The 20101-nt window shown below is 44.7% G+C and overlaps 1 protein-coding gene across 1 annotated transcript in view; it reads left to right on the plus strand.

Annotated features, from left to right (window-relative positions):
- Positions 1 to 20101, plus strand: part of pacrg (PARK2 co-regulated) — a 248082-nt gene that overhangs the window by 16201 nt on the left and 211780 nt on the right. Inside the window, exon 2 of the mRNA XM_020500838.2 lies at positions 19485 to 19619. Within this exon, the coding sequence (XP_020356427.1) occupies positions 19485 to 19619 (135 nt within the window). The remainder of the gene's footprint in view (positions 1 to 19484; positions 19620 to 20101) is intronic.

A 20101-nucleotide genomic window follows, 5' to 3' on the forward strand; every position in this document is an offset into this window, starting at 1 on the left:
CTGTGAGATAGAGAATCTGACTAGTAGTCGACGCGTCTTCGCAAGCAGTTGAAGTAAACTTGAAAAACAATCTAGCTTGTGAACAAAACAATGTCTCAATTTAGTAGACTTTTGAGTAAATTAGACCAACTTTTATGTCTGTGCGCAGCACTTCTAAAATGAATCTTCAGCACTTCAATCAGAGGGCGCACAGTTCCTCAGCCAGGCAGTGTTGATGCGCATCGCACGAAGTAGAATAAATATTATAGGATTCGTAGTTCTTTGTGTGATTAGCAACCAGGTATAAAACAAAACAACACTTTGAAAACAGCTACTGCAACATTTATTTAGCTATAAATGTGCTCATACTTGGCTTCTAACTCTATTTTCATTCACAAATGCCAGTGAAATGCTTCCACTGTGGCTCCCTAACCACCCGTCAAAGTGGCTGGTGAAATAGACATCTTACCCATCAATGCCAAATGTCTACCATTTGTCGGGTGTGTATTTTAGGCCCTGATTAGAGCCATAATTGACTTCCTCCCTCGCTGTAGGTCATAAACAAATCTCCCCTCAAGAACCCTCAGGAAGTCCCATTTCAAACCCTTAAATATTAAATATCTCTCAAGCGTAGGCTATCAGCTGCTGGAGGTTTGTTGGTATGTTGCTACTGCTCTTTCCCCTGTTGGTCACTGACATATCGCTCCACCAGAGAGAGAGCTGCACAGAAAGAGCAGTGCTTTGTAAATAAAGGCAAGGCCATTTGGAGCCCTAAAAGGGAATGGGCTCGGAACATAGGCTTATTATAAAGTAAAGTATTTGTGGCAATAGAAACTGAATCAATACCCAGGCTTTGCACCATCCCTTTTCTCTGTGATTCCTTCTTGGGAATGGGTGACCAAGACCTCCCTCCCACACACACACACACACACACACACACACACACACACACACACACACACACACACACACACACACACACACACACACACACACACACACACACACACACACACACACACACACACACACACACACACACACACACACACACACACACGTAGGCAGATAAATACTCCTCAAAAGATCAAGGCTCCTTGTAGCACATTTCACCTGAGTGATCAAATCAATACCTGAGCCCTGGTAGAGCTACATGTGTTCCTCTGACCTTTTGTATGGCATGGGCCTGTAGATTGCTGTGGTGAGCACTGATAGAGTGCTGTACGGACCTCATTTACCGCTTCGCCTCCAGGATTAGCATTGAGCTGCCTGCCCGACCAGACAGTCCGCTCTGCTCCCTCCTGGGAAAAGAGATGGAGACTCGACAGTACTGACGTGACCTCCATTTCTCATTCCTCCCCCATATCATCATTACTCTCTTAAGCAGGTGCCTCTCTGATGTCTAGGCTACTCTTCCTCTCTCTAGTCGTTCCTCTATTTTTTCTCCCTCCGTCTCTCTCACTCTCTCTTCTTGTCGCTCCAAACACATTTCCCTGACAAGGGAGCTCATAATTTGCTCTGCGTGATAAATAAATAGGTCTATCCTGTGTGGGTGGTGGCGATGGGGGGTTGGAGTGCAGGAAGCCGAGCGAGCCCGATGGATGTCATGGTCCTCACTCTGGGCCCCCGTCCGCCACTCGGTTCCGATCCATCATCCCCGCCGCGCCACTCCGCTAACGTCTCCTGAGCCGCTGGAGCAATGGCTGCCACCAGGCTGTGACATGGAGTGCAGTCTAATGCTGCATCCCTCCGGCATCTCTCTCCCCCCTCGGCCAGACTCACCTCATCTTATTAACTCTTGAAATCCATTCCGGTAACTGCTTGTCATTAATCAATCAATCAAATGTATTGCCCTTGCCTTAACGGTTGCACCTGAAGCTGGGCTTGCAACACGACTATCCTCACCATAAGGCGATAGTTATCCTGTTTATTACGAGTACAGCGACTGCAATTAAATGGCATGGAGTTAATGTTACTACTTAGCTTTTTTTGGCTGGTGGAGGTCCTGTAGAACCATGTCCAGATAAAGCGTCCGCTGTGAAAAAGTTTAATGAAAAAGGTAGAGGGAGGAAAAAAACAAATGTTTGGCAGGTAGCCAAGTATCAACAAACAGCACAGCAGCATGGAGACAAGTCTGGATGTTGTGACTTTGTGGCTGTGGTAACTGACGTTGGACAGAGAACTGGGTCATGGTAAGTAAAGTGTTATTGGCAATTGGTGCCCGGAGGCCTGCATCCTCTTAACGCAGACTAGTGCGCAGTCTAGATCAATCACTGGTACAGAAGGTCCTTGGCCGGACACCGGCTGACTTAAAAATGTTATCGCTTGCGTTATTCTGCTGACATTTCTCTTCATGTTAGCTTCCTTCTCAAATTTGAAAAAGCAACATTAAACCATGAATTCGTAAAAAAAAAAAAATCTAGACTATCTCGACGCACACGTACAGTATACACACACACTCCCTTTTAGGCCTCCATGATATGGCTGTATTTGTACCTCAGCACTTTGTAGCTCCAGTGGACTTAATCACCAATAGCTCCTTTCACAGGAAATAGGCATTTCAAAATTAATAGATAGCTTGGCTTCTGAAGTATGAGATTGCTGAAATCGCCTTCACCTTTTCCTCCGGTGCACAAAGACTGTCTGGCAGCTGCAGCCGGTAGTGGGAAATGTTTGCCATAGCCACTCCATATGACCTGATGAGGAACCATAGTCATTGCTATTGTGTTAACTTTTTTTGGAGCTTGGTCTCGGTTCACAATTATGATTGCCCCATTTGTTATCCTCCTTGAAGACCTGCTTGAATTTTTATTAGGTGGCTTTAATGGAGGACGTTTATTGCCACTGCAAAACATAATTTCTCCTTGGAAGTGAATTATCTTGTAAGGAAATACAGAGGACATCTATAAACAATATCCGGTCGACAAAGCCAGGTGGAGGCTGTAAGCCTATCACTTTCACAGAATGTCCCTCCATTCCCAAGAGCCATTCTCCATTAACAATGAGTGTGCGGTGTAAAAGATTAAGAATGTGAATAGGCTTGTTGTAACAGATGATCTCCTCTCTTCACATAGTGGTGTCATTGAGGCTAAGTAGTATGATGAAGTAGTATGATGAGCCAGGTTGTCTGAATTGAGTGGTCCTTGTAAGCTGAATACTCTGCTAATAATAGCATACAATGCAATTAGGCTAGTTTATTCACCAATTAAATCAGGGAGTTGATCATATGTTCTGTGATTTAGCCATCCTCTTTTGACATTATTTACAGCCTAATATGCTGGATGTCCAACTCCACAACATCATAAAATATTCATTCAAGATGTATTTTCTAAAGATTTAGGCTACTTCATCAAAATAAATATTTCTGGTAAAGTAAAGTTAGAATCACGTAATATATCCTAGCCTGAGGCCTAGTGATTGTTTGATTGTTGTATTCCGAGCAAATAGCTGGTAATGATGATATCTCTTTGTCAATGATGGTTAGTGAAACAGAATCGATAAACCTGTGTCCATCACTCACGAGATAACATGACTTATTTAAACCTGTTGGGCTTAGTATTGGGAGAACATCAAAATGACTTATGACTTGGTCACTCGATTATCTGTCAGTTACCAGACACTGCAAAGTGTCCACACTTCTCTGTTTTCCTGAAGGAAAGAAGAAAAAGGTTGAAATCAAAATGAAATGTGACACTGTAATGCATCTTGTCTGGATAAAGAAAAGTACATCATTGAATGCATCAATTGAAATTCAATGGATATCGGTCAAGCATTCAAAAGAACACTCGGTACAAATCAACCATCCCCCCTCATCTCAACTCCCGTAAGAATCACTGCCCTTGCTAGAGGAGAAGCAGCCCACCTCAGCAATCTAATCTAAGGGGGTAAGGCATGTGTCATGCACTGCACTCTCAGGGCATGCGTGGCAGATCGCATACTGAATACGTCAACATAATGAAATCCAGGGATAGAAAATCAATGTATCTGACACTGTTGTCACAATCCAATATGGCCAATATGGCATTTGTTCATCAAGCTGTTCATCAAAATCTTTTTTTTTAAATCGCAAAGCAATAATGTTGATCTGACCTTTTGAATTTAGCTGACTCGCATTAGTCTAAAATGAATTGTCCCTAATCCCTCAAGGACAGGAGCAAATATATTATATTGAAAGCAATCGTTGTTTTACAGCTTTGTTGATTACTTTTGTGCTTCACAAGGGAAGCAAAGCTGTCTCTTTCGTTTGTATTGTTTTGTTTTATGATTTGGAGGTGACATACACCCCAAGTAAAATATACTTGAAAGCCTCCATGAGCTTGCATGAGCGCCACTGCAATTCCACAGAGGATTATGCGGTAAACTGCCTGCCTGACATCCAGCTGAGTCAAAGTGCTCCAAGTCAAAGTTACGCTTGCAACTGACAGGGAACTGAAGACACAGAAGGCAGGGAAACAGGCAGATGTACCCAGGCACTATCAAGAAGATCACATTCACTCTGCTTCAGCCACCAACTGTCATTGTTGGGGAAACACCAAACAAATTCCACTAACGAGAGTTTGATCAGTGCACGGCAGGAGGACGGTCGACCCGCTCATGACACCTGTTCTCACTCTCAGGACGGAGAAGAACAAAGTGAACGGAAGGAGAGACGGAGGGAAAGCAATATAACCTTTGGCCTCTTCCCCAAAACACACTTGGGCTTGTCGGTCCAACTCTGGATGTCTTTTTGAAGGCAATCTTCCTTTGACTTCAGCTTATAGCCTAACAGTTCAACACTGTGACTTAACTTTCCACTTCTCATTCCGACACCATTGCTTGGCAATTTCTACTGTACGTTTTTGGCCTCTTTTATAATCGTCTGCTGATGTGTTGGCCTACTATGCCAAAGAGTGTGACAGCCAGGGTAATAGTGAGCTGGACATTAGGCGCCTGCAGGTTGCTGAGGTCTGCTATTCAGGCACAGTAAATTACCTCAGATTCGTCTTAGCACTTGTAAGGCCAAGATTGTTTTACAGTAGCACAACAGCTAGGGAAGTGGAGAAAAAAAACAGTGCAACTTTTGCCTCGATGCCAGCTCTGAACTCTTGAGTGACATAGAAATTGAAGCCACAGGGGAGGCTGACGCTGCTAATTCTTTGAGCGTGATTGATGTCTGTTAGCAGGGATTTGGGATTGAAGATGTGGCCCAGGAGGCCTTGTGTACAATATAATAGCGGAGACACCTGTTTCATTGTTGTAGTGTCGTCTGCACTCTGAACGCAGCACCACCACAGTGAGGGGATGGGGGGCTGCCGAACAACCTCCCCCAACCTCTACAGGAATCAGATGACTTTCAGCAGTGCACGCCTCTTTCCTGCCTCGTGTGAATAAATCAGTGCAGAGCAGGGGGAGGTCGACCCTAAAGAGCCTGTTCTGCCTCGGCCTGATTTGTTTGTTGATCCTGCGTTTGCCTCCCGCAGCTAGCATCCTGAAACCAGCATACCTGAAAGACCTGAAGCTCCATTTGAGATATGAGCTGAGGAGAAGTTGCCTGTTTTGAAGGCATTGCGGGGAGGAAAGTGTTTTCTCCTTTTGCTCAGAGGCTCACATTTGCTAATCCAGAGACTGGACTATCATTCAAGGCATTATCCCTGCGGGGAGACTCAGTGGCTGACCTAATTTTCATGGATCTCGCTGCTGGTTGTTGCAGCTCCAGTTACAAGCCCTCTTTCAGATTTGTTGAGCAAACAACTTTTAGGACATTAAGCAAAATTTCATATTCAATCTTTTGGGTTTAGCTTAAAGCAGTCCATAGAGACTGCTATGTAAAGGGTAACATCCTAGTTAATATATTTAAAGGTCACGCTCCCGACAACGCAGTGTATCTCTGTACATACTGTGTCTCTTCTGTTAGCAGATCTCCCCAGCGTCATCCTTTGATGAATGGCTTGCTTTTGATTCAATTCTCTAGCTGGACTAATATTATGACTGCCATTATAAATTCCAGACATTGGAGAGATCCAAAAGTCAGTTTCCACTATTCTCATGTGCCATAATTAACATACTGGGCCAAGATAGGGGATATTGTTGAACAATCCCCTATTAGGGATTAAATATGGAGATATGCTAGAGCAGTGGTTCCCAAACGGTGGAGCAGTGGTTCCCCAACTGTGGGGTGGGTGGTCAATTAACAGGTGTGCCTAAGTTAATTTGTGGAATTTCTTTCCTTCTTAATGCATTTGAGCAAGTCAGTTATGTTGTGACATGGTAGGGGTGGTATACAGAAGATAGCCCTATTTGGTAGAAGACCAAGTCCATATTATGGCAAGAACAGCTCAAATAAGGAAAGAGAAATGACAATCGATCATTACTTTAAGACATGAAGGTCAGTCAATCCGGAACATTTCAAGAACTTTGAAAGCTTCTTCAAGTCCAGTCGCAAAAACTATCAAGCGCAATGATGAAACTGACTCTCATGAGGAACGCCACAGGAATGGAAGACCCAGAGTTACCTCTGCTGCAGTGGATAAGTTCATTAGAGTTACCAGCTGCAGAAATTGCAGCCCAAATAAATGCTTCACAGAGTTCAAGTAACAGACACATCTCAACATCAACTGTTCAGAGTGTACTGCGTGAGTCAGGCCTTCATGGTCGAATTGAAACCATTACTAAAGGACACCCATAAGAAGAAGAGACTTGCTTGGGACAAAAAAACGTGAGCATTGGACATTAGACCTGTAGAAATCTGTCATTTGGTCTGATGAGTCCAAATTTGAGATTTTTGGTTCCAACCGCTGTGTCTTTGTGAGACACAGAGTAGTTGAACGGATGATCTCTGCATGTGTGGTTCCCACCGTGGAGGAGGAGATGTGATGGTGTGGGGGTGCTTTGTTGGTGACACTGTCTGTGATTTATTTAGAATTCAAGGCACACTTAACCAATATGGCTACCACAGCATTATGCAGTGATACGCCATCCCATCTGGTTTTTGCTTAGTGGGACTATCATTTGTTTTTCAACAGGACAATGACCCAAAACACACCTCTAGGCCGAGTAAGAGCTATTTGACCAAGAAGGAGAGTGATGGAGTGCTGCATCAGATGACCTGGCCTCCACAATCACCCGACCTTAACCCAATTGAGATGGTTTGGGATGAGTTGGACCACAGAGTGAAGGAACAGCAACCAACAAGTGCTCAGCATATGTGGGAAATCCTTCAAGACTGTTGGAAAAGCTTTCCAGGTGGAGCTGGTTGAGAGAATGCCAAGGGTGTGCAAAGCTGTCATCAAGGCAAAGGATGGCTATTTTGAAGAATATAAAATATATTTAGATTTGTTTAACACATTTTTGGTTACTACATGATTCCATATGTGTTATTTAATGCCCTCAGTCTGGCTTTAAACTAACTCTTGAATGTTGTAATAGTAGTATGCACAATAAGTAGGAAGCACCAGTGACTCGGTCTATAAAAAAGTGGTCAGATGAAGCAGATGCTAAACTACAGGATTGTTTTGCTAGCACAAACTGGAAAATGTTTCAGGATTCTTCCGTTGGCATTGAGGATTACACCACATCAGTCATTGGCTTCATCAATAAGTGCATCGATGATGTCGTCCCCACAGTGACTGTATGTACATACTCCAACCAGAAGCCATGGATCACAGGCAATGTTCGCACTGAGCTAAAGGGTAGAGCTTCCGCTTTCAAGGAGCGGGACTTTCACCCGGAAACTTATAAGAAATCCTGCTATGCCCTCCGACGAACTATCAAACAGGCAATACAGGACTAAGATAGAAACGTACTACACCGGCTCCGATGCTCGTCGGATGTGGCAGGGCTTGCAAACTATTACAGACTACAAAGGGAAGCACATTTGAGAGCTGCCCAGTAACACGAGCCTACCAGACGAGCTAAATAACTTCTACATAATAACACTGAAAAATGCATGAGAGCATCAGCTGTTCCTGACGACTGTGTGATCACGCTCTCCGCAGCCGATGTGAGTAAGACCTTTAAACAGGTCAACATTCACAAGGTCGAAGGGCCAGACAGATTACCAGTACGTGTACTCCGAGCATGCGCTGACCAACTGGCAAGTGTCTTCACTGACATGTTCAACCTTTCCCTGTTGGAGTCTGTAATACCAACATGTTTCAAGCAGACCACCATAGTCCCTGTGCCCAAGAACACAAAGGTAACCTGCCTGAATGACTACCGACCTGAAGCACTCATGTCTGAAGCCTTGAAATTCTTTGAAAGGCTGGTCATGGCTCACATTAATACCATTATCCCAGAAACACTAAACCCACTCCAATTTGCATGCCGCACCAACAGATCCACAGATGATGCAATCTCTATTGCACTCGACACTGCCCTTTCCCACCTGAACTAAAGGAACACCTATGTGAGAATGCTATTCATAGACTACACCTCAGCGTTCAACACCATAGTGTCATAGATACAGAAAACATAGAAATAAAGAAACTAGAATGCCCACCCTAGTCACACCCTGGCCTACTCAAAATAGAGAATAAAAGCCTCTCTATGGCCAGGGCGTGACAAGAACTGACAGAAGATTTGCTTTAAAACTGCAAAATGTTCTTTGCACCCCATGACAAAATGTGTAGAATTGCAGGAAATAAGCTTTAAATCTTCTAAATTCTCTCCACCAACAAGAGGGGTGTGAACAGTGTGTGTCATGAAAAGTGCTTGTGCCCATAGAAAAATAGACGTGGCATTTGCACGCGAGCGCAGGGGCGACGCTGGGATGTTCCCCTTTGCTGGAAAGTGGCCCCAAGTGAAAAGGTTTGGGAACCCCTGGTGTAGAAGACCTTATCTTCCTCAGCTTTCTTCTCCTTTGGGACCTGTCTGTATCTGGGTTACCTGTGACGCCACAGCAATCAGAGCGTGATGGAATGGGGGGGATGGAGGGACTTCTCAGAGGATGGGTGTTTGAGGACAGATCTGTCCCTTTCTCATCTCTCAGCCGGGACTCTTGCTCTGAAATCGATGCCCCCTCCCTACCCTCAGTCTGTCAGCCTTGCTCCCCTGTGGACACTCAGCAAGGACCTCACCTCATCTCTGTCAGCCTGCTACATCACATCCAGAGCACACTGTATTGATGGCTCCTTCCGGGCCTGAAGCGGGGGTTCATTCACCTGCCTGCCCGCCTGGGTGGCTGGATGGTTGGGTCACAGTGTGGGGGATAATGGTGGGAGGCAGGAATGGGATGTATGATGTATGATGGACTGGACACCTTCAAAGATTCTGTCCCTTGGGAGGTGGTGGTGCAAGACGACAGGGCTTGGTGATGGGCTCCCAAGTGACACAGTGGTCTAAGGCACTGCATCTCAGTGCTAGAGGCGTCACTACAGACCCTGGTTCGATTCCAGGCTGTATCACAACTGGATGTGATTGGGAGTCCCATAGGGCGGTAAATAGGAATTTGTTTTTAACTGGTTAAATAAAGGTTAAATAAAATAAATAAATGTTTGATGGATATGCTATGCTCAGAGATCTCTCTAAAGCTAGCATAAAACACAATAGACCTTGCCATGAACTTCACATGGTTTACGTACATTGTCCTGAAGCTCATGTTTTGACAGAAATCGTTTGTTTGGTTGTGAATAATGCCTCAATCAGATAACTGTACAGTATTTAGACTTAGCTAGGCAATTGTTTTTGTTATACACCCCCCATGCATGCTATGGAAAAGCAGTGTACTGCTTGAATACATTGTAATACACACCAAAAAAGATATCTGCCTTAATAAAAGCAGGTAGTTATGAAAAGTTGATTGAGGAACTAAGGAACTTAGCAAATTAAATCTTTCAGATGTTAAAGTCTTCTCTACCGGCGGCGGGTGTTATTTTCCTTGTGTGTGTCATTAATTTGATGGCCTGGCCCGGTGTTTTAATGCCTTCAGGTGTCGTCACTGATTAGGGCCGTAAAAGTAAAGCGTGGCTCGGGTGCGTGCCCAGCACTCTAAGAAGCCTGCTTGCAGAGAGGCTCTGAGGAGGTGTTCCACCACTGTGTGCATTAACAGCCACGCAGACCCGTTTAACAGGGCCTTGAGGTCGTTTATTTTTAAACTGCCACTGGAAGTAGTGAGTCACTGATCAATGAACTCCCTGCTCACCTGGCTTGCACTCCTCTGTTTCATACAAATGCCATTACAGAGTAACAGGAATAACAAAAGCATAGTCTGTGTAGCCTATTTGTGGGCTATGTTTTCAGGATATAGTTTGAATGTGTGTTGCATGCCTAGGCCTATTTATGCAATGTTGTGTGTTTGCCTCCCTGATTCATCCAGTGCATATGGGTCCTTAGGAATCACTTGACAAGTAGGAGTGGGTAGGAATGGAACTCTTAGCCATGCAATATGATTCATTTTGAGCGATCACAACTGCGGTTTTCCGACATGAATCACCAAATAGGCCTCTCTCGCCTGTGAGCAGCGAGCAGAGGCCAGGCAGCCCGGCAGATAAGTGGGCCGCCCACTGGAAACGTAACCAGCTTTGAGGGGCATTCATTCACCTGCTCTCCAGCTCCACTGTTTTCTGATCTGAACGACGATACACTCGCTGAGGTAAACAGAAAAATATACGACAGCTTTTTAAAAGCTTCAAGAATGTACGTTTCTAAAATGTTATCCTATCCCTCCCATCGTTGAATGCTTTTTCCTTATCCTTTCATCTCCCTTTGTCTTTGTTCTGAAAGGTGACTGCCAATGCTGTGCTCGTTGTTGTCTTTGCCCATAACTTGTCATTTTTCATTACAGACAATACCTCCCACAAACGTGTATGCCCTCGTTGGTATGACACAATGACAATCACAAAGTGCCTCGGTGACTTTGTAAGCAGGAACGCAGACTGTACTAGCCTACATTTTAGCCTTCAATTTCCCTGTCGACTGGAGCATTCCACTATCATTTTCTGTCTTCTGACCTTGTCTTTAACAAAAGAGTCATCTACCAGTAATTTTCTTCACACAATGAAATTGATTTACTCGACTGATTCCGCTCCAGCTGACTAGCCTGTCTGTTTGGTCATGAGAAAGATATGCACAATTACTAATGGATCTAAGGATTTCTTCAGCTAATAGTAACTATGTACTCAGACTATTTCACCCTGCAGTTTCATAGAGAGTAAATTAGCAGGCCAAACAAGTGACATATTCATTCTTTGGATAAGAGGATGTGAAAGAAAAGAGAAACCGGTCTAGCTGCCTCTGTTCGTTTTGATTTGTGAATTCTTTTTAAATTTCGTCGGAGAAATGACACATCTCTGGCAAGTGCATATTGTTCGACTGGGCAAGTGCCCCATAAATAAAGAGAGCTAATTTTGTTGCCTGCGGCAGTGATGTGCAGCCTGACCTTATCAGAAGAGGCTCCATCTGTCTCTCTCCACCATCCTCTCCTCTGTGACTCACCCACCGTCTCACTCGCTCGCACCCGGAAAGAAAAAGGCCACCTTTTGCATCGCGGTAGATTTCAATAACCCCTCAACCGAGAAAGGAGAGAAAGAGAAAGAGAGCGAGCAAGCAAGTGTGCAGTGCCTTCCTTTTTCCAGCAACTCCCCTCGCCGCCTCAGTAAGCAGTGGCACCCTCATTCCCCGGCAAATGCTAAATGCAATTTTACCCCCAAAAAGAGAAGGAGAATGAGCGAAGCAGGAGAGAGATATAAAAAATATAAATGAGAGTGCGGGCTCTACCTGAGCTGACAGTGAATTGACGGCCCCTCACCAAACATCCATCAATGACTTTCAGAGACGTTTTGGGGCGCCGGCGGGGAGAGCTGGAGGCCCAGGCAGGTTGATGGATCACCTACAAACCGCACCACCGTCGCCACGGCGAACTCACTCTCAGAATTGATGAGCCGCAGCTCCTGTCTCTCTCTCTCTCTCTCTCTCCCTACCCCCGTCCCTCTCTCTCCCCTTCCCTATTCCGCTGCCCCTGTGTCAGCAGCACATGGATGCGCCATACTAATAAGGTTAGAGCAGGCATCTTTGTTCCACAGGATGACACCTTATACATGACAGTAGCATAGGTCTCGTCCGCTATTGGCTAGGCCAATCACCTCCACAGGGGGGCTCAACCATGCAACTTCCAAGGGGGAAGCTAAGTTGAGGTTGTAGGATACCGTCCACGGAAGGAAAGGAGTGGACACGGGCACTAGAGGGGAAAAAAAGATAGCAGACAAAATGAGAAGGGGCTTGAAAGAAATGACAGCCTGGAGTGCATCTGACCGCCGGCACCTTGTTATTACTCCCTTATGTGCACCAGTGGCAGAGAACCTGACAATTCTGGTTTAATAGTGTTACGACGCTACTTCAAGTTTAATACTCTGCCTCAGAGGCTCAGCTTATGACCACCACTGAGGGCAGGATATTGTGTGTAAGTCTGTGTGTGTGTGTGTGTGTGTGTGTGTGTGTGTGTGTGTGTGTGTGTGTGTGTGTGTGTGTGTGTGTGTGTGTGTGTGTGTGTGTGTGTGTGTGTGTGTGTGTGTGTGTGTTTGTGTGTCAGGGGTCGTGTTAATGTCCCATTTGTAAACGTAGCTCTAAAAGGCTTCTCATTCTAATTTCTGCTCGGCACAAAATGTTGTGCTTCAGTTAGACTTCTCCACTCGGATGAGAAATCTTTGCGCTCGTCATCAGACCAATCCAATTCCCACATTCACAAACTAGCATTCGATCAATCGACGGCACTCTGACTGATGGTAGAGAGGACGAGGCAATGGTTACTTTTCTCCGGTTGTTTTAGCAAGTGACAGTTGCAAGATGGACTTCATTCTGGCTACATTCTTTCTATGGTAAACATAAGACATCTGATGGCCATGCATCTTGTTTGCAAGCAATACCTTGCTCTTTCATTGTAAGCTTTTACTTCTCTGTGGTTGCAAACAAAATAGCGTTGCAATTCTGTCGTCTTCTGATGAAAACAATGCTGTTTTGCAATAGTTTGTGATTGCGGGACGCAATTTGGGGCGCTCCTGCATGTGGGCATTCCTGCATCTGCAGGAACGCCTCCCTCAAGTATGCCATTGGTTCCTGCATGTGGGCTCAACATCTGCATGAACACCACTCCTCGAACATCCCATTGGTTCCTGCTTATGGGCGCAACATTTACAGGAACTCCCTCCTTGAGAATCCCATTGGTTCCTGCTGGTGTGACACTATTGATAATCTATTTATTTGATTTGATTTGGATATCCTTTTTAACCCTTTTTCTCCCCAAGTTTGTTATATCCAATTGGTAAGTTACAGTCTTGTCTCATCGCTGCATCTCGAGAGACATGCTTCCTCCGAAATACGACCCTGCCAAGCCGTACTGCTCGCTGAACCCGTAAGCCAGCCGCATAACTGGCGACCGTGTCAGCGAGCATGCGCCTTGGCCTGCCACAGGAGTCGCGAGAGTGCGATGGGACAAGGACATCCAAACCCTCCCCTAACCCGGATGACGCTGGGCCAATTGTGCGTCGCCTCATGGGTCTCCCTGACGTGGCCGGCTCTGTAGTGACGCCTCAAGCACTGCGATGCATTGCCCTAGACCGCTACCTCCGCTTTTGATATTCTGGATTTTTCCTGAATGTGTATGCGATTAAAATGTGGGTCAAAAGGGAAATAAAAGTATTATCTGAGTTTTTCGTTTCGGTTATGCCATCATTGTAGTATAATTAATGTGCAATGTTTCAGCTTAAAAATGTCTGTGTAATCTCTAGATGCGTTGGATAGCAGATGTTACTGATATTTTTCTATGGTCTGCATTTTGAAAATGCTAACGCGACCCCTGGTGTGTGTGTGCGTGTTTGTGTGTGCGCGCGTCTCTCTCTCATTCTGTATTTTTAGCAGATTGTTTGATCACTGCACTGCCCAGCATCAAGCTATTGCAGTTCTTTGTAGCTCAGTTGGTAGAGCATGGCATTTGTAACGCCAAGGTAGGAGGTTTGATTCCCGGGATTACTCTTATGTATAATGTATGCCCGCGTGACTGTAAATTGCTTTGGATAAAAGCGGCTGCTAAATGGTATATATTATTAGCATTTCAATGACCACCTCTCACACCATGAACTGAGGAGATGGAGTGAGATGCACAGTGGGGAGAGAGAGACATTTCAGACATGTAATATTAAACAAGATCTAAAGGAAAAAGAACATGCTCCAGCAAATGGCCAGTCACCTCCCATCCAGGACAGGAAATTAGCACCGAGCCACAGTCGTCACACCTACATCATGGCTTCTGATATATCACTGCACTTTCACGTTGGGGGCTTAGGCAGGAACGCCATGAATCCCAATTGGGAGCGGGCTCCCGGATCACATCAGGAAGTCAGCAGGTGATAATTTCAGAGCGCCACGATTCCTACTCCAGTCAAAGCCCCTGAGGTACAGTGCAGCCGAGGAACGGGGGGGGGGGGGGGGGGGGGGGGGGGGGGGGATAACGGGTCTCAGAGTCTGTGCTGTTTTTTTTTGTGGGGAGGTTTATTTGAATCCCTATTAGCCAACGCCAATGCCGACAGCTAGTCTTCCTCGGATCCGACACATAACGAAAAAGACCTTAGACAAAAATACTTTACAAGTTACAGACATATGAAAACATGAACATGGACATTACAACTAGGTTAGATAGCGGAGAGGTGTTGCTGTTTTTTGTTTTTTTCAAAGCTAATATTGCTGTTTCCTTGAGAAATTTCAGAAGGGAGTTCCATGTGATCATGGCTCTATATAATACTGCGTGTTGCCTTGAATTCGTTCTGGATTTGGGAACTGTGAAGAGACCCTTGATGGCATGTCTATTGTTTTTGTGGTGGGCCAGAAAAAAATATTAGTTTAGGTCTGGAAGAAGGGGGAATGGGGGTTGGTTGCTGATGACAGTTGAAAGGAGAGGGGAGTTCGGTGAAGGGTACAGTGTGGTGTGCGAGGTGGAATCGACTGCGGTGTCATCACTTTTGACCAAAAAAGCCACCCGGCCCAGTCAATGCAGTCTGGAGTTAATTTTATCCATGGCTATTTTTAGCTGCTAAAAAACATTGTTGCCTTTCAATATAAAACGCAGATGAAATAGTTTCAAATGCATCATTTTTTTATGGTCTGTGTTTTGAAAATGCTAATGCCTTGGTGTGTGTCTGCGTCTGTGCGTGAGCGTGCATGTTTGTGTGTGTGCGTTTATCTCTCACCTTCTGTATTTTTAGCAGGGGAAAGGGGGTCAGATTGATATTGCAGAGCACTGCACTGCCCAACGTGAAGTTATTAGCATTTCAATTACCACCTCTTTCGGCCTCTTACACCATGAACTGAGTGGAAGGACTGAGATGCACAGTGGGTGAGAGAAGATTAAGGTTGAAGAGAGAGACATTCAAGACACATAATATTAAATCAGATCTAAAGGAAAAAAATACTGCTCAATGTGCAAAGAACATGCTCTGAACAGAAACAGAATTAGCAGGTGTTTCCAGCAAATGGCCAGTCACCTCCCGCCTCTCATCTCGGACAGGAAATTAGCACCGAGCCACTGTGCTCACACCTCCTACATCATGGCTTTTGATCTCTCCCAGCACTTTCATGTTTGGGAGCTTAAGCAGAAAGCCATGAATCCCAATCGGTAGCCGGCTCCCGGATCACATCAGGAAGTCGGCAAGTGATAATCTCAGAGCGCCACGATTCCTATTACAGTCAAAGCCCCCGAGGTACAGTGCAGCCGAGGAACGGGGGGTGGGGGGGTTCTTAGAGTCTGTGCTGTTGTGTTTTTGTTGTGGCCTGAAAAAAGATTAGTTTGGTTCTGGAAGGGGGAATGGGGGTTGGATGCTGATGACAGTTGAAAGGAGAGGGGAGTTCACTGAAGGGTACAGTGTGGCGCGCGAGATGGAATCGACTGCGGTGTCATCACTTCTGACCATAAAAGCCGCCTGGCCCAGTCAATGCAGTCTGGAGTTCATTTTCTCCATGGCTATTTTTAGCTGCCGGCAGAGCAGTGCTACCTGGATGTGAAGGCTTTTGTTGCTCCAGGCAGCTGGAGCATCACTGATGGGCCCGTAGGTAGCCTAGTGGCTAAGAGCATTGGGCCAGTAACTGAAAGGTTGCTGGTTTGAATCCCTGAGCCAACTAGCAAGACACTTAACCCTAATTGCTCCTGTAAATCGCTCTGGATAAGAGTGTCTGCTAAAATGTATCTGCATTTTACTGACATTTTACTGTCAGGTGGTTGTATCTCCATGGCCGAGGGAACTTCTGTGGAGGGAGGAAGACGGAAGGTTTTGCATTCACTTTGTAACCTAAAAGAAAGAAGTTACGTTAAAGAAGGTATACTACAGTAGGGCCTTTGTTAAAAGAAAAAAGAGGAGCATTAAAACATTGCAGGGACATTCAGGCATGCAACATTTTGAACGGAATATCATTTGTGATGGATAATGCAAAACTAGGCTACCCTGCAAATTACCTTCATGCAGATGATTATTTTTCTTGTGTTTTTAAATGCATGGTTAGTCATAGTTGTTTTGCTTGTTTACACCCTCCTGCAGGTATGCCAACCGGTGGCTATTAAAGGAGCATTATGTCATATCTTTGTAATGTAGTGGAATGATAGTGTTTCCCACTTTTTTTCTGCGACAAAACCCCCCCCATTTTGGGCCCATACAAAATACCATTCTGAAAATGCAGCCCAAAATGTTTTGTTGTCAAATGGGAAAGTTGCACCCTCCCTCTCTTCCATCAGCATTACTCAGAGGCGTGGGCATCTCGTCTTCGAGCACAACCAACAATAGCAGACTTTGGAAAGTGTCCAAAATGCAGAAATCGCTTTGCCATTTCCTGGTTGCTAAAATTGTACACTGTTAGCTCAATTTCAGTTTATGTGATAAAATAAGCAATTGAGAGTGTAGAGAATCATTGCACCATCTAAATCGCTTTTAAATATATTTTCAATAATAAAAAAAACAATATCGTACTTTCAGCTGTTTGAAGCTGGTGGACCAAACTGAAAGTAAGACTTCAGCGCGAGTCTCCACCGTGTTGCGGGGGAGGGGGAGAGTTGTTTATTATATGTGTTGTTGCAATTCACCTAGCTTCCTCAAGGGGGAAGCAAAGTTAGACATAGTAGAGCCATACTTGCAAACATAAGCAACCATTTTAAATTTAAACAGTTTATCCGGCTCAAAATGTGTCAGACAATTAAAATCAATGATTTACTTGCATGTGACAGAACGCTAAATTGTAGCTGGTCCCATCAGATAAAATGCCACACGTAAAGCCCTATGCTAACCTCACCAGGTGGCAGTGATTATGCCCTGGAACAAGTTCCGCAGGAGCCAATTAAAATGGTCAACGTAGTCGGACGTGTTTCAAAACCTCTTCATGGAAGCGTCCTTAATATACCAGTCCAACATCATGTTCTGATCATCAAAGCAACTATCACGTGTATTTGACCGACTGGTCAAATTGCTCTCGGTCTAAAGTGTCCATGTAATTGTTGCAGATTGTGGCAAGGGTTTGAATCTCACATGAGTCGACCCCCCTTCCCCTTTGGGAAATGTAGATTTACATGTATTGTATTACTGTGTTGAAGAGGGACGTAGCCTACAGCCAACAACTTGAAAATAAAGATTAAGAATCAATTTAATAGGGAGCTACATCTTTCAGCCATGCACAAAAACACACGGCTATTGCCTAATAATCATAGTGCATAGGCTATATTACGTTGCTGTGTACACCAAGATGTAGGCCTACAACATTTTCTAAGCCGTTTTCATAATCATCTGTTTTGCCACATATGCGTTATTTGACTCGAGGAGGATGAGCAGTACAAAGTTTACAGTACGTTTTTTTGGGGGGGGGGGGGGATCAAAAAGGGCTTAGGTAGTGGGCACGTCATCTTGGCGTTATAGAAACATTTAAAAAATGTTAAACCAATTTCCTGTAATTCTACAAATTTGTGCATGGAGCTGAGAGAAGTTTTTTGCAAATTTTTTTTTTTTTAAAGCACATTTTCTGCAATTGTACATAATATGCCGTGGAGCAGAGAGAAAGTGTTGCAGTTTTCAAGCTAATTTCCTGCAATTCTATGCATTTTACAACGGCTAATAGTGTGTTCTTTTGTACAATGTACGCTAAACGTAGATGTTGTAAGGACCTAATTTATATATTTTTCCATAAAAGCATATTGATGTGTGTGAAACAGATAAACAAAAGCGTGGAATTTAGTCATATATGCGATAATGTTCAAATGTATCACGAAAGCAGTAGCTAGTACCCTACTCAAGGATTCGTCAATGCAATATTGGTTGGTACACAACATTTTGTTACAGACCAACGGAACAAAACTAAACCTTGAATTTGTAGGTTTAAAATATCCCTCTAGTGGTTAGGGTTGACCTATTTTAAGAAATGCCACTGGTTGGTAAAGTCTAAGGTCTTTGATAAGCCGGTGAAGCATTTGTTCCAAGATATAATCACTGCCACCTGGTGAGGTTAGCATAGGGCTAACGTGTGCCATGTTATCTGATGGGACCAGCTACTAATGTTATTCATTCAGCATTCCCTCGCTTAAAAGTAAACAAATGCCACCAAACAGATTTATTTTATGCCTCTGCAATCCCATTGTGCATTAGATGCTGTCGGTCCACCGGGACACCATAGGGTGCCTTTTAATAGTCTAAACTCACTCATAACTTACTTCAGGCCCTAGTAGGCTACTACTTTATCCACTCAGCATGCTACCTCTAAGAAAGTTTCTCCCATGTGTATTGTGTATAGCGTGTGATGTGTGGCTCTAAGGAACCACAGTCTTGTCACTGTATGGCAATGTAGTCATATTACACTGTAGTCCCACGACGTTGTTTCTCAATGGAACCGCAGTCCTGTCACTGTCTGGCACTGTATTCATGTTACACTGTAGTCCCATGACACTGTAGTCCAGCACTGAGACGTTGTTTCTCAATGGGCGCTAATCTAAGGATTAATGACAGTGATACATCTGCCAGTCATGTCGTCGGGCCCCACAGATGGCGAGGGACGAGGGACTCAACGCGGGGACTGATTGGCACGACCACTCTTGTCATTCATTACCGGATTCAATTTGAGCTGGGATGAAAAACGACCCTAACCCAAAACGATTCAACTACAAGGCCTATCTCTGCTTGCAGCTGTTACGCTAGTCAGTGATGTAATCTAAGGCTAGCTCCCCAGTGTTTGCACTCATTGACTTTGAGTCAGATCTATGGAGTGACATCCACCACAATAACAACAACAATGACGACAGGAGTCCAATTCATTCGCAGCCTGGCACTACATATCCAATATACAGGAACAGTAACATGGTAATAACAATGCCGCTGGCAGAGCCTCGGGCTACGTGGCAGACAGGCTGTGTTTAGCCAGCCCTGAGTGGAGGGAGCAAGGCAGAAGTGTCTCAGAGAATTATATGTAAAACAAAAAGGGCCCCACTACAATGATTCCATTCTGGATTTGAGAAACACAACTGTCAATTCTGGTTTCGATCAACAGGATTATCTCTCTTTCTCTCTCTCGCTCTCTAGGTGGTAGGACCGCCGGCAGCAGGGGCCTTCCGGGAGAGGCCGGCCAAGCCCACGGCGTTCCGCAAGTTCTACGAGCGAGGAGACTTCCCCATCGCTCTGGAGCATGACACCAAGGGCAATCGCATCGCATGGAAGGTAGGATACTGCAAAGCATTCCCTAGAGCAGTCTGTTGAGATTGTGCAATATGTGGAGGCTACAGTACAAATTTGTGAATGAGGCGAATTACCCCTATACTGTACAATACTGTATGCAATTCATCATGTTCATCATTAGAGGGATCTACCTTTACGCTCAGCCTAAACTCTCAGCAGCGTATAGGCCTACAGTAGGTGATCACATGTACTCACACACCACCTTAATGTAGGAGGCCACACAGTGTTGTTCACATGGAAACACTGGTGCCATAGTATGTATTATTATGTTGTCAATGCTCTACATGATATGTGATGTGTGTCGGTGTCATCTGCGATGTTATCATCCATTGTGGAACACAAAGGAACGTTTGCAATGTACACATGATGTCACGGTGGGTCACGATCAATGTTCTGCTTGTCCTCGGATATTGTCTGTGAGGACAATAGCCCAGACAGACCTATCTCAGTGTTTCTGCGTCTAT

This window comes from Oncorhynchus kisutch, linkage group LG14, assembly GCF_002021735.2.
Source record: "Oncorhynchus kisutch isolate 150728-3 linkage group LG14, Okis_V2, whole genome shotgun sequence".
NCBI lineage: Eukaryota > Metazoa > Chordata > Actinopteri > Salmoniformes > Salmonidae > Oncorhynchus > Oncorhynchus kisutch.